At 39.8% G+C, this 19,614-nt stretch overlaps 1 protein-coding gene across 3 annotated transcripts in view; it reads left to right on the forward strand.

Annotated features, from left to right (window-relative positions):
* The window catches only part of BDNF (brain derived neurotrophic factor), a 69,475-nt gene that overhangs the window by 12,281 nt on the left and 37,580 nt on the right, over positions 1-19,614 (forward strand). Inside the window, exon 1 of one of the 3 annotated variants that reach the window (XM_033205478.1) lies at positions 7,583-7,916. The exons of 1 other annotated variant lie outside the window; for it this stretch is intronic. Coding sequence is in view for 1 of the 2 variants with exons in the window: in XM_033205475.1 (XP_033061366.1) it covers positions 8,905-9,054 (150 nt within the window). In the remaining variant the exon portion in view is untranslated. Of the gene's footprint in view, positions 1-7,582; positions 7,917-8,722; positions 9,055-19,614 lie in introns of those variants that run through there. One more of the 3 variants, XM_033205475.1, reaches the window with a different exon arrangement.

The raw sequence follows: 19,614 nt of genomic DNA on the forward strand, positions 1-19,614 counted from the left end.
CAACGACTCCTATATTTTCCTCAAAGTGATCAAGAAATAAAAGAGGAATTCTAGCCAGGCACGGTGGCTCACGCCTGTAATCCCGGATCTTTGGGATGCTGAGGAGGGTGGATCACCTGAGGTCAGGAGTTCGAGACCAGCCTGACCAATATGGTGAAACTCCGTCTCTACTAAAACTTAAAAAATGAGCCGGGCATGGTGGCATATGCCTGTAATCCCAGCTACTCGGGAGGCTGAGGCATGAGAATCGCTTGAACCCAGGAGGCAGAGGTTGCAGTGAACCAAGATCACACCATTGCACTCCAGCCTGGGTGACAGAGTGAAACTCTGTATCAAAAAAAAAAAAAAAGAGGACTTCTAAAATTAATTGTATTTATTAATATCCCTACTCTTAAAATGTTAGAAAACGTTTGCTCATTTAAAATTTTTATTTTTAAACCCTCCTTATGTTACAACGAAATACTCTTTGGAGCAATTTCTTTGTTCCTCATATAATATCCATACATATAATTCTGCTTTTGTGATTAACTTTTATTACTAAATACTCTTCTAAAATTGTGCTCTTATAGACATCGATTAACTAAAGGGTAAATTTGATGTTTTATAAATCCTTTCTAGAAACAGAGAGCAAAATCATATAAATAACAATATGAATTTCCAAAAGTACAATGATAAAAAGTGACATTAGAAAACAAAATTAATCTAAGAAATAGTGAAGAATATGTCAAACTTATACATACTTTTGAGATAAATTGGCATCATGTAGATTAGCATGATTCTTCTTTATGGAATTCAACTTATTTTTACTCACTTTGCTCTAATTAGTTTTTATGTGCAGACAAGATGGAAGGTGATGGAAATTTGGCTTGCAAAGTAGTTCTAACATGATCTACATCCACAATCTGGTTATAATGCTATGAGAATATGTTTATTATGTGAGAATAGTAGTTCAAATCAGTATTTAGTATCAACATAAAGGGACGAACAAAGCAAAGCTAACTTCGTTGTTTACACTGGGAACTTATTTAAATTAAAAAGGCCAGTGGATGGTCATATGTTTGGCTCATTCTTTTCAAGGCCTTCAGGAAAACATGCCTATGAAATAAAAGATCCTCAATATTAAACATTTTACTGCATTTGGGAGACACATGAAATCTGGTAATAAAGGAAGTGTTGGTCTTCATTTTTCTAATTCAGCATGGAAACTGTCTTGAGGAAAACTGACTATGGTCTTAGTTTGTGTCTCAGAAATATATTTAGTTTGAATTACGGCATCGACATCTGACTTCCAAAATTGGATATCTAGCCATATAATATCTCACCTCCCACACACACGACCCCCCATTCCCAGGTCATGACTACTGTTCAAGCAGCAAAAAAGAAGTAATTTCCCAGAGTACATACACGGCAGTGACTACCAACCAAACAAAAAAACAATTATGGGGGTCAGAATTTAAATTCATAGCTGTACTCTCACCAATTCATTCCCCATTCCACCCCGTCTCTCTGTCTTCAACTTTTATGAAACATTATATTTGTCCTATTCATCTGTATCAGCATCAGCCCTTTCCTATATTCAACTAGACTTACCACTCCTTGGTCCCTCTCACTGGCTGACTAAGGTTTCAGTAGTACCTACTTACAGCAAACACTTGTAGTAGTCTCTTTTTCGTTACCAAGTCCCCAGACGATTTCTCAAGGAGATATTATGAAGAGGAAGTAAACATTCTCCTTTGCTACCCTATTTCTTTTTAGAGTGCTAAAACTTTATTCTATACCTGGCTTCACATCTTCTTGGACCAATTGGATTGATTTTACAGTCACCATAGAATATCTTCTGAACAGACAACCATGGGTAATGGGAACAATATCTCTACTGATCCCATGATTTGGTCACATTGGGTTGTAAGGCCATAATGGAGACATACTTGATGAGTTTATGAAGACTTGATTCTAGGTATTATGTAGGTTAGCATAATTCTTTTTTACTGAATTCAACTTAGTTTTATTCACTTTATTCTAACTGGATTTTGTGTGCAGACAAAATGAAAAGAAATGGTTCAATTTAGGTGAAAGGTAAAGCTTCAAAAGTAGTGTAGTATTTCATAGACCTTATATTTGAGAGAAATTATATCAGTATATAATGAGCACCTGAGAATATGAAAGCACAAATCCAATTTAAATGTTGAAGGTCTACAACTTGGGATTTTAAATGGAATACAGAAAAGCCACTGTTTCTTAAACAATTTTGTTGAGGAGGAAAACAGTGAAAGCTAAATGTTCTATTCAAGAGTTGTTTGTTTTGAAAATAATGCTTCATTTAAAAGCTAAAGACAGAAGACATAGCTTTGTTATGAAGGCTCATCTTTTTATTAAACAACCACTACTTTGTCTCCAAGTTGCAAGGGGAGGATTTGTCAATCTGATTGAATCTTCCCTTTAGTTTTTCCCAACAGCTGTGTTCAGATAATTCATGACTCCTGTGTTTCCTGAGCCCTGGATAATTTCACACACATGTCTGATTTGGGGCTTCACATTTTCAGAAAAATATAGAAACCTTGGAGGAGGTCCAGGGTAGACCAAGGGAAATGATTAATGGATTGAAAGTTGGAGTTTATGAAGAAAGGTTGTGAGATCTGATCTTTTGCTATGAGAAAAGTCTGAGTGGTGACTTAATAACACAGGGAGGTTAGTAAGCAGCTGTTCTCCATCTTCACTAAGGTTGAATGAAATGAAATAAGATATAAATTGCAACAGGAACAAAAAATGCATTACAGGAGGACTTCCAAGCACCAGCATTGCTGGATTCTAGATAGCTCCCCAGAAGAAGGATGTGTAGTCAACTTCCCTGGTCTGCCAATGATAGGCCTACAAATAGTGAGGAAGATGAGATAATCTCTTAAGATCCCTTCTGGACCTATCTTTTATTGGTCTATCTATCATATTTAGAAAAATTATTTGTCTCAAACAAAAATTGTCTCATTTCCTCCCTCCCACCCTATCCACTCCTTCTGCTTTGTCTACCTTTTGTAAAACACTGCTAACCAAAACAACTGGGGACTGATTAACTGTGGTGGGCCCTCCCCAGTCTCTAAGTGCCACTCCAGCTTTGGGAGCAAGTTTCTTATCCATCACTACCACTCCCTGGCCACAAGGGGCATGTTTACCATCATCTTTCTACACACCAAACCTACGGCAAGGGAAAATAAAACAAAACTTCCTAGGCTTAAGAAATTTGCAAGTGGCACCATGGATTAAAATACAACTCTTACATCCTAGAATATAAGCATGTAAAGGACTAAAATGTATTTCATGCATCTGCCTGTATCAGCCCATAGAATAACCTCTGATGGATAGTAGATACTCAGCAATCTTTCATCAACTGAAAGACCGTGGCAATGAAGTGAAAGGAAACTAAAGTTGAGAAATTCAGGAGTTTCGGATGTTTCCAAATGATTCTGTATGCGAGACCAATCTAAAGCCTAACCCATTCTTCACACATGTACTATTAAGGATTTCATTCTCACCATGCCTGTGCTATCTGGAGGTAGAAAGAGGGCCAGTTGCACATCCTGCCCACGTCCTTGATCAAAAAGACCACTAAAGAGAGGTGCTATGTGGATTCATATCAGAATCACATGAAAGTAGGCCAAATTCTTAGTGTGTGTTTTTAAAATCTGATTTTAGGAAGTTCAATTTTTTTTTTTTCTAAATTATCTTTTTGCATATTTTTCTTTTTCCATTTTTTCCATGAAGAATATAAAATTTGGCGGTAGAAAATCTCTCACTCCAGTCATCATACAGCCTAAATAGGTGAGTCTCAAAAATAAGCTAATGTTCATCTTTCATCTGATTCAATGTCCTGAAACCCTTTGGTTTAAATTTGTTAATTCTTCTCATGGCTTTTCTCCTAGAAAACCAACTAATACCACAGCTATTTATTACTGTCAGCTCTAACTTATGTCCACAATCTCACATCCCTTTTGACCACACTTATAGAAATATTACAACAAGTAAACCAAATTTATTCTTCATTATTAATTTTTAAATGTTTTCATCACAAATCTGGTAACTTGGAGGGCTACAAGTTGATGATTCTCATATGTTTGGGGGTTTAGTCTCAACAGTTTCTTAATGGTTTCTATGTTGTTTTTCTTGATCCAACTAAATATTATTCCCAGATGGAATCAGTTTTTGACCTTCTTGTTCTACTCTCCTAGTCTTGGCCCTTCTAAAAGTTTCTTGCTGTGGTTCCTTTCTTTTGTCTGCCACTAATGACTATGCCTGGTTACATAACTCCTGTAACAGGTGTTGACCAATTTGAACACATTTGAGTATGGTATAGAGCTATTCTTATGGTTCATAAAAAGCTTAGTGAGAACATACCATCTAATGAATAGGGAAATCACGTCTCCCTTAAGGGTTTTCTCAGGACAGGCCTTATACAAAAATTTCAAGGATTGTGAGTGACATAGTTTAACATTGGACTGGGCCTTTCAAATTATCCAGCATGAATTTGAAAACACCTCTGCCACTCCGCTCAGTAGCAGAGTTTTCTGTTTACTTAGTATTTTCCCTATGCTAATTATGGACATTTTCAACAGTTTTTTTAGGCCAACTTATTTGATACTACACTAGACAACTTTTTTTTTTTTTTCTTGTAAGGAAGACTGAAGGTAGGAGTAACTAGGAAGCTTAAATAAACATAATTAAATATAAAATGCTTATAATGATAGAATTGACCTCAGCCAATTAAAATTATTAATAGAAAAAACATGTCAATGTCAAGCCTACTACCTCTGTTCCCACTTGGGTAATGAGGATTAGTTTATATTTCCTGACAAGAATAGATGGGAATTCACATTTCTTCCTGACCTTTGTCCCCACTGGAACATTGGGTTAGGATCATATTAGAACATAACCAAAAAGAAAGAAAGATTCAGACGAATTTACAATTATTTTTTAAGCCCCACAAAAGTGAAATAGGTAGCATCTTTTTTTCAAGCTGTGAAACTTTCCCTCATTTTAGTAATAGAGAAAATGTTCAGATTATAAACTTGGAAACTTTGCTCCTAACATATCAATCATGTCACATGCCAATCTTTAAGAAGAATAAGAAATCCGTGCCCTATATTCTCAGCATCATCTTTGCCCACAATAGGGAAATAATTTTGTAAAAAGTTTGATTTTAGATCTCCAGAATTATCTCTATATGCTACCTGAATTAAGCAAATAAAAAATAATATTTAGAATTCCATGCAAGGCACTGGTACAACTTTTGTTTACCTTGGCTTCATTGTTTTTGAATGTAAGATGTACTTTTAAGGCAAATAAGTATGTGTTTTAAGTCTGGTCGCATACAATTTTGCTAATGCTATAATCACAGATCAGAAAGTTTGGAAATGCTTAGAAGTGTTAAGAGGTGTGATTCATCCTGGTTATCTGAATTGGCATTTGATCTTCTTTTCTTTCTAAATATCCCTGACATTTCTGACTCCTCTGTCTTTTCCTCAGTAAAACTGCACCACACACTGGAAAGCGAAGATACACACATTTATTTATATAATGCCAAGGGAGAGTAGGAAAAAGAAGATTGGCCATAGACCCACCCAATCAGAGACTGGGAAATGAGAGCACTTTTTCCTTCAGCAGAAATGCTGACGTGCCAATGTGAATTTAGCAGGAAAAAGATTTGCCATAACTTCTAAGTGAGCAGCATTCTGAATGCTAGCTTAGATTCCTGGCATTAACTTGCTAGGTATTTTTCAGAAAGGAAATAAATTACAATTGAGCTTAAAAACCCGAGGGTAGAACTCATTTTCAAGCAAATGTGAAGCATCAGTTTGAAGTTAACAAAGTTAAAGTTTGGAGTAGGGTTCCTCCAGTCCTTTATAACGTAGTACAAGTATTTATTTTTTTTTTAGTTTATAACACTAGCCTTTTAAATTGTATTGTGCTACTAAAAGAAATTATGTCTGCATTCAGCTTACAACCTGGGAACCAACACACAGGATCTCTGGGGTAACGGTACCCAGCTTCATGCCCTCTGTCCTTTACTGCTTTCTGGTTAGCCTGCGTATTTCACATACATTAAATATTCCACAATAAACTCCACCATCTGTGCTGTAGGGTAGTTTGTATTGGTCATGTGCTCTGTCAAGTTGACAGAGGTGCAAAGCTAAATGTGTGACACTCGAAGAATATGCATATATTTGAATAATTTGACTATTTAGTCCAACAATTTGCAAAGGCGCTCTGAATGATCACACATTCTGATAACACTTCCAAGGAACAGATAGCTTCACTTAGAGGGTGGGGTAAATGGAAGCAGGGTTATTTCTAGCAGGAATTCTTGAGTTCACTGAAGCCTCGTCCCTGGTACTTCACTGTGTGAACGTGGGTAAATTATTTCCTGGCAGAGGATCGGATTCTTCTTGTATAAAACGGGTAAATAATTTCTGTCACTAGTCTTTAGAAGTTCTAAAATAGCTAATGTTAGTGAATTCATTTTGTTAACTGTAAACCCTTAGGTAAACTGAACTGAGTATGTAATAATATTATATATTCAGTTCAACAGCACATTCTTGGTAACCACAAGAGGGTCCAGGAAAGGAAACTGTTTATAAATCTTTCCCTTTAGCAAAATTAATGTTGGAGTCTTTAGGGAAATTCTTACAGCAATGAGTCTTCGCAATTATTAAGTCAGACCCCTTTGAGATTACAGAAAAATGCACATACACAGAAAGCTGCCTGCGGAATTTGGGTGTGGGCTTGGTGGGAGATTCCTCTGATACCCAGTGGTGTACCCCCAAGGGAGTGTTTCTCAAAGTGTGACTTCGGATTGTCTGCATTCGAATTGCTTGTGGCATTGATTAAAATTCTAATTCCTGGACCCTGCCCCACCCCTACTAAATCACAATTTCAGGAGGAAGGACCTTCATTTTCACACTCACTCAGGTGATTTTTATGCTCCGAGGAGGTCCAGGGACTCCGAGTTAAGTACGGTATTGCTGTCTTGTTCTTTATTCTAAATTTTAAGGTCTGCCCAAATTGGTTGAACTAATGAGAAGAAAATTTAGCCTTAAAGCAGAAACACAGGTAGACAGTTGACAGAGTCCATCAAATGGATAATTGAAAATGTCCTCTGGACCCTAGCCATATAAGTTCTCTCCACGGGTCTTGGCTACAGGCAAATGAGAACCCGAAAGACTATTTGCTCTTTTGCTGCGGGCAGTGGTGGGGGTGGAGGGCGGGGGAGGATTAACTGAGCCAGTTCTGCCCCCACCCTCCAATCTACTACCCCCACTCTGGTTAAAGCAGAATATTTTTTATTTATCTTTGCTGCCCTGGTTCGTTATTAAAAGGGTTAGCTTATATGTGTGTTTGCTGGGGCTGGAAGTGAAAACATCTGCAAAAGCATGCAATGCCCTGGAACGGAACTCTTCTAATAAAAGATGTATCATTTTAAATGCGCTGAATTTTGATTCTGGTAATTCGTGCACTAGAGTGTCTATTTCGAGGCAGCGGAGGTATCATATGACAGCGCACGTCAAGGCACCGTGGAGCCCTCTCGTGGACTCCCACCCACTTTCCCATTCACCGCGGAGAGGGCTGCTCTCGCTGCCGCTCCCCCCCGGCGAGCTAGCATGAAATCTTCCTGCCTCTGCCGAGATCAAATGGAGCTTCTCGCTGATGGGGTGCGAGTATTACCTCCGCCATGCAATTTCCACTATCAATAATTTAACTTCTTTGCTGCAGAACAGAAGGAGTACATACCGGGCACCAAAGACTCGCGCCCCCTCCCCCCTTTAAGCAAAGGGAACGTGAAAAAATAATAGAGTCTGGGAGTTTTGGGGCCGAAGTCTTTCCCAGAGCAGCTGCCTTGATGGTTACTTTGACAAGTAGTGTCTGAAAAGGTGGGTTTGTTTTCTTTCTTTCTCTTTCCGTTTTTCTGTTTGGTCTGCTAGAAAGCGTGTGGCTTTAGCGAGGTCTGTCATTGCCTGGGCTTCCTGGCTGGAACAAGTAACTTGGTGTAACGTTATCTGGGGGCGTTCATCAATAAAAAATGCTGTTATTATCTTGATTGAATTCCTATTAGGCAAACTCTAGAGAGGTCAGTGCGCGAACTCTGTTTAAGCCGGCGTGTTTAAGGCAGAGGAGTAAACCAATAGCCCCCATGCTCTGTGCGATTTCATTGTGTGCTCGCGTTCGCAAGCTCCGTAGTGCGGGAAGGTGCGGGAAGGTGTGTCTGTGGCCCGGGAAAAGCACGCCCATTCCCAGAGAACTTGGGTGCTGGGATGGGGAGCAAAGGGAGAGTTGAAAGCTAGGGGAGCAAGACCTCAGGGCGTGCGATTCTCACTCGTTCCCTCACTCCCCAGCGCGCACAGCCAGGGTTTCTGCGGAGGGCGCGGGACGCGGGGTTCCCCGGGGCTGGGGCTGGGGCTGGGGCTGGAACACCCCTCGAAGCTGCGGGCGTCCTGCCCAAGGCGCCCCGGGAGGGCGCAGGACTCGCAGGATGATGTCGCGGGGACCCGGGGGAGGACGTGAGGACAGGCCCTGGGGGAGCGGAGAGTCCCGGGAGCCCCTCGGTCCCCCGGGCGAGAAAAAGGCGCGGCGTTCCCTTTAAGCAGCCGCCCCGAACGGGTATCGGTAGCGCGGGCGAGCGGGGGGAGGGGGGCGAGGGGGTGGCGCCGTTTGACCAATCGAAGCTCAACCGAAGAGCTAAATAATGTCTGACCCGGGCGCAAAGCGCAGCCTGGAGCTCCGGGTCCCAGCCGCTGCCGCCGCCGCGCCCGGGCGCACCCGCCCGCTCGTTGTCCCGCGCACCCGGTAGCGCCTCGGGCTCCCGGGCCGGACAGAGGAACCGGCCCGGTGCGCCTCCCATCTCCTGCTCGGGGAGCTTTAATGAGACACTTGAATGCAGCTGCCACCGCTGCTGTGGGGCCGGCGGGGAGCAGCACCGCGACGGGGACCCGGGCTGGGCTCTGGAGCCAGAATCGGAACCACGATGTGACTCCGCCGCCGGGGACCCGTGAGCTTTGTGTGGACCCCGAGGTAGGCAAGCGCCGGGCATGGGGCTTGGTACGGGAGCTGCCGGTCCGCAGGAGAAAGTTGACTGGGGGACCCCCCAAAGTTGTGGGACGAGGCCAGTCTCCTTTCCTCCCCTCCGGTAGAAGGGAGGATTTGGAGTTGCTCCTGGGGAGTTTTCTCCCCCATCCCACAACCCAGAAGGTCAGCCGGCAGGCACTACAAGGGAAAAAGGGACCCGGGGAAGGCACGAAGTAGAGGAGAGAAGGCCTGGAGGAGACCTAGAGCTGCGTGATGGGAGCCAAGACGGCGTCCCGGGGATCCCTCGCAGTCCTTCCCCACCCCAGGAGGAGTCGAGAGAGACTTAGGGGGCCAGAGCTGTTGGGGTCCCTGACTGAGGGAAGGGTGCTGAGGCTAGGCTAGGAATCCTTCCAGGGGTTGGGTGGTCCCCGCGCCGACTTGCGGGGGGAGTGGGAGGGAAGCTTGCGCCTTGAGTCCACATCGTCCCCGGGGCTGCACACGGCTACCTGCTCCCCAGGAGTTGAGACTGAAGTGGATTTACAAGTCCGAAGCCAATGTAGCTTAGTAAACTTGGGAGGCGGAATTACTACCGCTGGGAACTGAAAGGGTCTGCGAGACTCCCGGGCGGGCCGAACCCACATCTCTACCCAGCCTGCGCCCCTCTTCTGAAGCGCCCTCCAGGGAAGTTAGAGTTTTGACTTTCGGGGACTGGGTGGGATATACGTGGGGGATTCCTTACTCTCGTTAGTCTCTGGGGATGCAGAGCCGGGAAGAGCAATGAGTGAGTTGCGCCTGGAAAGAAATAGCTGAGGATTGGGGGCTCTGTACCCGACGGGCAAGAAGAAGGGGAGATTACAGACTAGGGGCATCCCTAAGGAAGAAGCCTTGGGGCTGCGAGGGTGAACTGGAGGATGCAGTGTTTTTGTGTTGGGGGTGGAGCGGGGATGAGGGACCGAGGTGGAGGGGAGGCAAGGAGGAGGAGGGGACCGGGAGAAGGAAGCTAGGGAAGGTAGAGGGTGCCCTCTGCTGGCCATGCTGCCAAGAGCAGCTACTCGGGGCGGGAGGCTGGGGGTGGGGAAGTGGTAAGAGAAGGTTTTGCGGGATCCCTTAGAGAGCTGGTAGGAGGGACTTGTTGAATGGTGCTGCTGACTCCAGCTCGGTGGGGCATGCGACTCGTCGTCGGTGGATTTTGACTCCTTGTTCTTATTTGGCTTCTATGAAAGTTTTCCTCGCGCTAGGGGAGCTCTGATAAGCCTCGATTGGTGGTGTGTTAGGGCTTCTTGGATCTTATTTTAGGGCCCTCTAGGTATCTTGCACTTACTCCTCAATGTCAGTAGCAACCAAAGAACATTTTCCAACAAGCACGCAGGAATGTTCTTGGCCAGAAGCGAAGACAAGCATATTTCTGAGTGTTTATTAATCTTCCTAGTACAGTTATCTTTTAAAGCAAAGTAGTATGTAATTGGGAACGTTGATTTTCTAACTGCATATAAAAGGCGATATGCTATTAAATGAGACCCCTCCCTACTGGCTCAATATCCTGAAAAATCTCTCTCCCCTTTATTATTATCGAAAAATCTATTTTTATATGAGTTTGTTGTAAGGACAAAAGCCATTTTGGTCTTACAATTTGATACGTCTTTACATTTTAATTTATTGAGCCATAATTACAGATTTAATTTGGCTGAACATGTGTGCCTTCAATGCTTACCTCATGCAACATAATTTTTACGTTGGAGATTTCTGATGTTATGACATGTAGCGATTCAAGACATTACACATAATAGGTAACATAGCATGTTGAAATTACACCACAAAGTTTTGACCCTGGGAACAGCACCTTTTAAAAACCATCACTAAACACCTGTTCGTGTTTTCTGATTTTTGCAAATGCCTTGCTTAAGACTTTTTATTTTTTTATTTTTATTTTTTGGTAAATTTACCTCTGGGTTAGCAGGAGAGGTAAAAGAAAGGAAAGAGACACTTGTTGAAATGTAACCATAACCTTTACTGGAATTTAAAACATGTTGTTCACCATTACTGGAATTCCAGGGCCATAAAGTCGTTGTCTTTTTTTTCTTTTACTTCATTTTGTAAAATGTGATAAATGTTGGTAAATATAGACCAGTAGTAAGTATTATGACATGAAAAGCATTATGTATGTGGAACTATTTTAAGTTATTACAGAACATTTTCTATTTATAAATGATATAAGCAGAAAGAAATGATTTCCAGATAAACAAGGCTTACGTACATGTTTTGAAGCATTAGAACATTGCAGACACACTTAGACATCACATTTTTTAAAGCAAAATAACAGTAATTTTTCACATACCTTTGGAGCCTTTCATAAACCATTCAGAGCTGAGTTAGTAGCTGGAAGTTTTGTTTATTTTAAGGTGATATTTTAAAGCCATTTAAGATGTATAAGTAGGTCAACATTGGTGTATCCAGAAAATGAAGCATTTAGGAAATCTGTTTCAGAGTGTCTTTTCAATGTGTGTAACTTTTACTTGCAAATCAAGGGAACCAAGAAAGTCGTCATTTGCCTAAAATGCAGTCATCACCTCAAATGATTCATTTATACTATGCGAGTTAATTGCCTTAATCTCATTAATGGCCAAGAAGGGAAGGGAGGTCCTGGGATATTTCTTGTTCATTTTGACTCACCAGGAGGGGAAAATCCTGTTAAAAAAAAAAATGCAAATTTCTAAAATCCTGGCTCAAAGTCCTTGGGTTTCCTGTTTAAAGGGTGCACCGTGAGAATGTAAGCTATTCCCTTTTTCCTGGTATCTTTAAGAGTCCCAGCTTTTCAATAGTCAAAATGTAGATGATTGATATCATTTCTTTCTCATATGAATAGCACTGGTTTGTAGTTCAGCACACACAGCGAGCTGGGCACGCCCACCTGATCGTATTGCAGAGAACTTGTTTACATTCTTTTTACATTCATCTTCTAAAACCTGGGGCTCGCTCGCTCTCTCTCTCTCTCTCTCTCTCTCTCTCTCTGTGTGTGTGTGTGTGTGTGTGTGTGTGTGTGTGTGTGTGTGTATGTGTGTGTGTGTGTGTGCAGAGGGAGAGAGAGAGAGAGAGAACTGTGAACTGTGAAATATAACACAGCCAGCAGCTTTGGGTCTCAATCGTAGACTTAATCTTAAGAAAACTGAAGAGGTACAGAATAGAAAGGTCATGTTCAAGTAGTTTATTAACATTTTGAGATGTAGGAAATTAATCCCAGAGTAGAGAAGAACAATTTCAGACTTCCTGAATAAAAACAGACAGCATACAGAGTGGATGATAGCTAAACTCTGAATATCTTTTGAGAAGAAAGGCACTCCCATTTCAGGTGCCCATAATACGGATTTGATTTTAGTGATTAAAACATTGATTTTCAACTTGTATCTCCCTGCGTGGAAGAGTTCAATTTGTGTGAGGGGGCTCGCCTATCCAACAAAAGTGAATATGTCCCTTTTATAGGGTAATTGCTAACTTGTCTCAACTTGTTTTCAAACAATTGTTATAGAGCACTCAGTTTCCACTAATTGCAAAATTGCTGCTTAATTGAAGGACTCTTAGCCATCTAGTGCAGCCATTCAGGCACTGGCAGGCTCTATGATCTCAAGCTGTGAATTGCATTTTAAAGAGGAATCGAGGAGAGAATTCTGTGGAATTCTAGGTTTTAAGTGCTGGCTGCTGTTCAATGGAAGAAGAAATCATTTGAACGAGAATCGCATCAAGTTGTGTTGTGATAAATTTTCTTTATTAGGATGAATAACATGCACAGATGAGCTTCAAAAGTGAATGAGCAAACACTGGTTACACTCTGCATCCATTTACTCTGTTTAGTGTGGGGTAATGTTAAGCAATAAATGATGCTGGCAAATGAAATCCGTATGTTATTTGCACGTGTGATTTAAACCTAGGAAACGTAGAGTGGCTTTGGTATTTGTAGGCTTAGTCATGTGTGTTCTAAAAGTCCTCTTAAACTTCTACTTAAGGCATAGAATTATTTAATCTTAAATAATTTTATACTGAAATGCATCACTGGATTTCCAGAATATTTACACTGTAAAGACTTAGAAAGGTCATGGACCCAATTATTGACTATATGGAATCATTACTGATGGCAGATGTAAAATAGAGCTCACGAATGTACTGACATTGAAAATCTTTCGGGGAGGGGGGGAGTGGTAAATGTGTGTGTTCTTTAAGCGGAACAGGAAGGTATTCTCTTTTCTGTAGAAAAATTTGAGTATCTGATCAGTAAGTGTGGAAGCTTTCATTTAAATTAAGTATTTAAGTTCAAGTACAAGCTCTGGGGCACTTATCCTCTTGATGAGACAAATCTTACCAAAAATACTAGATGCTAAGAAGTGGCTCATTGCCCCGATGTCTCATTTATAGATTGATGTTTGAGGATGGGTTGCATTAGGTGAGTTAGGGGGCTGGGTGTGGGACAGGAGAACGATTGGAGGGAAGCAAAGTAAATTTACAAGCTTTAGTGACAGCCATAATAAAGTAAAAGTTTATTTCCAGAGAGCCTGGAGAGTAACGAATGTTATATAGTTTTCCCCAAAGGTTCACTTGAAAGAACTTTTCATTGGTTGTCATGATAGTAATGTCCTGACTTTGAAATCTCCCAGAACCTAGTAGCTCTTAAACATGCTTTCATCTTGGTTCCTTTGGTCTGACGGAAACTTTATGACGACCCTCTGTGTGTTTGACATGCCTCTGCATTTTTGGAGACAGAAGGTCAGGCAAGGGAGGATTTCTTAAATCTAAGAAAATATAGTAAGGAAACATAAAATTATATGATAAAAAAATCACTGAACTTCAAATTGGCTTATTGAAATGAAACCTAGAAGGCAACCTGTGGTTTAATTACAACTAGCTTGTAAAAAATTAAAATTTATCAAATGGGAATTCAAAGAAAATAAACGGGCAGTTCCAAGTAATTTAAGCAACTCACCAAAAATTGAAGTAATAGTGCCACCTAGAGAACAAAATCACCAGCTTTACCAGCCAAATGGCTTATTTCCATATGAACCATTTTTCCAATGCTACAGTTACTAGGATTTCCTTGTTACCATATTCAGATCTGGTGAGTGTGTATGGAGGTGGGGGATGCATGTGGAATTACAGATGAAATTTTAAAACAAGCAGATCCACAATTTGATATATGCACTGAATCCTTTTAATGTTGTAATGTAGCCAAATGTAGAATAGCATGCCAGGAATCAACGGCTAGCCTTCTTTTTAACATTTATTATTTTTAGGGATATGTACCGAAGCATTGAGTATAGAGGTTCTGATGTTATTTGTTTGCTACAGGCAATTCATTACACTTTCTGAGATACAATAACACCAAATAATTTGAGTAGAGAGACCTTTAAGAATGTTTTTGATTTATGATCTACCTTTAACTTTAATGATTTCAGAAGATGTGAGAATAAAATAAAGTCATATATAGGCAGGATTTTAAACACCAAACAAACAAACAACAACAAAAACAAAAACAAACAAGAAAAAGGAAGAGAATTATAAGGGTTGCCTTAACCTTAGAATAGATGAAGATATACATCTGAGCCAGCACCAAAAAAAAAAAAAACTTATGGAACCAGGTGCCAATAATTACAAATTGACTTAGAAAATATAGATGACAAAATCTGTATTTAGTTCATTTTTGCATGTGCCCACAACAGCATCCAAGACAGTTCTGGTAGCAGGGGAGGCACTTTGATAAATGTTGCTGAATGCACTAATAGATTGATTAATGGCTGCTTCAGATTATCACTAGTGATGTAGACAGAAACTTCATAGAAAATGGTTTATTTGTCTTGCTGGAAGAAAGGCAAAAATTGGAGGAAAAGGTTTAGTAATATTTTCCCCCAGTACTTATTATAAAAGTCATTTAGTTGGCTTAGTTCTACAATTTCTTATGTGTAATTTGATTTACTCATGAAATTGTGAATATATGAAATGTTAAAGTTGATTTAGACAGCAACTATAAACTTGTGGATTTTCTTTTAAATGTCTTCAAATTTTTAAATGCCAGTGGAGATGCCAGCTACTGTGCTTCTGGGAGTAGAATATAGTATATCTTAGATTTGTGCCAATTTCTTGTAAGCAGAGAAAAAATTGCGTGATAACCAAAGAAAGTCATATTGTTTGTACTTTGTGTCATTCGTGGAAGCAATCAGGTGTAGAAAACTTTCTTTTTCAGAAAAAAAATTACTACAATAAAGGTGCATGTGTGTATGCACATATATCTAGAGGGAGAGAAAGAGAGAAGGAAACTTACTAAATAAAATTTTTGCCACATGGGATTTAGTTTAATCAGTCTTGGTTTTGGAGTTGCTATCATCAGTAGTTCCATTTTCTGATTCTTTCTTTCTGCCTTCGTGTGCCTTTGAAAACTGAAACTATGCCCAAATTAAAACAAGTTTTTCTGTCTTTTCACATGTTCACTTATTTCTTGAATGTGTTTTTAAACACAGACAAACTTCTTTTACATCATGTAGAATCTGAAGGTCGAGAAATTTGCAGTCATTTTGCTGGAGAGAGATGCTTGGCAGAGTCCCAGGCCACATTCCTAGGCCAAACTCTCGAAGGTATTCTCTCTTATGCAACATTGGGAAAATACATCCAGCACCGACATGTTGGCTGATAATGTGTCTGAAGGCACAGACGATATGCTTATCATATGAAACATAAAGCCAGCAGATATTGCAGACATTCTGTTGAATGATAGAATTTGGATCATTTACATTTACTTAAATGTAAAATACTATGATTAAGTCCAAAAAAATCAATTTAGGAGAGAATAGAGAGTTGGGGGCACAGTTTTAGGGGATGACTTATCAGCAGATTGTAAAAAGGAAACTTAAATGTTTTAAATTAACTGCAAGTTCAGTATAAGCCAGTGGTGTGACAAGAGGCTGTTATCATAGCTACTGAAATTTTGGGCTGCACCACTAGAAATATAATACTGAAATGGAGAAGCTAATAATTCTTCACTTTTTAAATAGACTGTATCTAGAATATTATCATCAGGTCAAGGAAATGAAATAAGTTGCTTTAGGTACATCATCGATAAATTTGTGTACATCCAAATCACTGTGACCAGGATGCTAGAGAATTTGAAAGCATTGCATGTGAGCAATGGTTGAGGGGACTTGGAATGGATGACTTAGGAACAAGAAAACTTTGGCTTGAATGGCAAGTGGTTTTTGAATGTTGGGTTGAGAAGAATTCTGAAACTGTGAAGGATTAGTAAGAAATAACATTCAGATTGCTAATGCCTACTGTGGCTGGGAGATTAAAGCGTCAGCATGTGTGATGTATTTTTGACATCCTTATTTTGAGAAAGAGCTTCAAAGATTTGACGAATTGTCATAGGTATAATTTGTGTTGCTTCAGAGAGCAGTTCTAGAACCAATGACGTAAATTTAGATACTCTACGTGGTAGTTAGAAGAACTTTCCATTAATTTAGTTAAGCAAATATTGAATGCCCACTGCCTACAGAGCACTTTATTAAAGGAATATATAAAAAAGAAAAAAGAGATATGGTGTGGTGGCTCATGCCTGTAATCCCAGCACTCTGGGAGGCTGAGGTGGGAGGATCACTTGAGCCCAGGAGATCATTGCCAGTCTGGGCAACATAGCAAGACCCCATCTCTACAAAAGACAAAAAAAATTATCCAAGCTTGGTGACAGGCACTTGTGGTCCCAGCTACTTGGGAGGCTGAGGCAGTAGGATTGTTTGAGCCCAGGTGGTTGGGGCTGCAGTGAGCTGTGATTGTGCCACTGCTCTTCCACCCAGGTGACAGAGTGAGACCCCGTTGGAGGGAAGGAAGGAAGAAAGGGAGGAAGGCTGAAACCGTTTTAGAAATGACACTCAAATGCGAGGTTGGAGTTAGGTATTTTCTGAAGTACCTTTGTACTTGTTTTTTCTAATGCATTGGCCATAAGTCTACTCCTTATTTATAGTTCATAAACAATCCTAATGAGAACAGTTATATATTTCTGCCTTTGAATCATCTACTTGATGTGTTTAGCATCATGAATCGAGTATCAGAAATCCCTCCCATTTCTTTGCAAAGCGCTGTATTTTCCTTTTCCTTATTTATATACAGATTCTCAAAATTGGTTATTTTTCCTTTGGGTTAGACAGAACAGAATGTCTGGGAAAAAAAGAGTTCTTACCAAATTCAGGTGCCCAAGTTGCTTAAGAAATTAACTTTTGAGATTATATTTTTTTAGAGTTCAGTAGCTAAACTAAGAAAACTTCTCACCATTCACCTTCACCTTTTGGAAACCACAAAATCTTTGGATGTTACAGTTTTCCAATGAGTTTCTCTTTTTAAATATAAACTAAAAGAAATTGACTCCTCCCCCAACTCCCTCAGGCCTCAGCATGGAGTTACTTTTTTCTTTAATAATTTATTTATAACTTATTTTGCTCTTCTGTAGAACAGTTGGAGATTAAGCAACATGGATATGTCATAAAATGCAAGTTAGACCATAAGATGAGCAGCCCACTCCAAGTATGAATGAGTACTTATTCTTTCTGATCTTTCATACTGCTTTTAGGTATTACTAGTGTCAATCAGCAAAGCAAACAGTTTAATATTTACATCTCCTTTAGGATATCATATATTTTATAGTTTGTATGTGTTCTTACGTGTATGTTTTCTTCTGTTTCAAAGTCTTTTTTCTTAAAGTAACAATGTTATATGTAGCAAATGGTTCCTTCATTAATTCATTTTTTAATTCACCATGCATTAATTGAGTGCCCAGTGAGTGCCAGGCACTGGGCTACTTGGATTTCTTTTCCCTGTATTGATCCATATATCTTCAGGTGCTCCTTGATAACGGCTCTCCATTGACTCTCTCATATAAGGCTTTCATTACCTATTCACATACTCTCTCCCAAAGAAGACTGGTCCAAAAGTAAAATCTTGAGCAAATTCTCTGAGTTATTTCAGAACTTCTTGCCCCCAAACTGTATTTTTAATTATTGACTGGTAGCATTTTGGAATAACTTACCTCTCTTTTTTAAACATTGAACTTCTTTATCCTCTCTGATTTTCAGGTGTCAGTTTGTGTTCAAATTGAGACAATAAAAATGCTTGTTAGACATTGTCTTAAAGCATTTTGCTATCTGAGAATCTTTCATGAAGAACTCTTTTTAACAATGACTCTACAGCCGAAGCCACAGTAGAGGGAGAACTTCTGAATCAAAGATAGTGTTTGAGTCTATGATTTTATGATGAATTTTTTTTTTTTACATACAAAGATATGCATAGGTCTTTTAGTATTCAGGAATCTGTTCTTCACTTGGCAGTATTTATAAATTGTGTGTTTCCCCCTAAAAACACTTAAATTGTGAGAACGCTTCCATTTACTAGAAGTTGATTAATGATTATGCCAAATAAGGAAAAGAAGACAGAAAAATCAGTTTAGTGAATACTATTTTGCCTTTAAATTTAGTAATTTAGTAATGGTATCTCTTTGGGGTTTACTAGAAACCACTTCTTAATCCAATAGGTCTCCTTTCATTGTGAAGTCAGGAGGTGATTTTGCTCAAATGTGTAGTATAGGAATCTGTATGTGGTGTTCAAGGATCATGTAAATATGCTGATATAATCGGAGCACAATTTGGCATTATTAACTCAGAAATATCTAAAATCTTGCTATACAACATGGAAGCAAACTTGTGCATAGTTTTTGTGTGTGTGTGTGAATCTCAAAAAAAAAAAAAAAAAAAAATCACAGGATCAGGAAGTCAGAATAGGTCCCACTTTCCTTCTAATACCAAACCTACAGCCATGTTCCTAGCCTTCTCTTTTACTCCCGAGCAGGACAGACAGGCAAATGACCATCCTGCTGCCCATTTCTGTGCATATTCACTTGCACTGAGAGTTGTATTCACCTGCTTCTTGAGAGTATTCACAAATAGTAACCTGATAAAGTAGATACTTCTTTAAAAATGTGAATTTTTTTGCATTGTATAATATTTAGAAATAATCATGTATAAATGGTTGAGTATTAATACAGGATGGCCTTAAGTATTTTATTAATCATTAAAATGTGGTATCGTTAATACAATTTATTTTAAGTGCTTTTCCTAAAATACCAGATTATTTTTCTGATTTTCACATCTCTGACAATGACTTTCTTAAACATGGTAGCCAGGAACAGAAAACCTAACACTGCATGTTCTCACTCATAATTGGGAGCTGAACAGAGAGAACACATGGACTCAGGGAGGGGAACCACACACACTTCCCCTGCCTGGGACAGGGGGCAGGGGAAGGGAGACAGTGCATCAGGACAAACAGGCAAATAGCTAATGCATGTGAGCCTTAATACCTAGGTGATGGGTTGATAGGTGCAGCAAACCACCATGGCACATATTTACATATGTAACAAACCTGCACATTCTGCACATGTATCCCAGAACTTAAAGCAAAATAAAAAATAATAAAATAAAATAAACTTAGTAGCATCTACTACTCCAGAGTCTGTAATTGGTCTTCAGGCAGTCTCACATAAAAACCTAG

The sequence above is a fragment of the Trachypithecus francoisi genome, unplaced genomic scaffold (genome assembly GCF_009764315.1).
Source record: "Trachypithecus francoisi isolate TF-2019V2 unplaced genomic scaffold, Tfra_2.0 Lachesis_group8, whole genome shotgun sequence".
NCBI lineage: Eukaryota > Metazoa > Chordata > Mammalia > Primates > Cercopithecidae > Trachypithecus > Trachypithecus francoisi.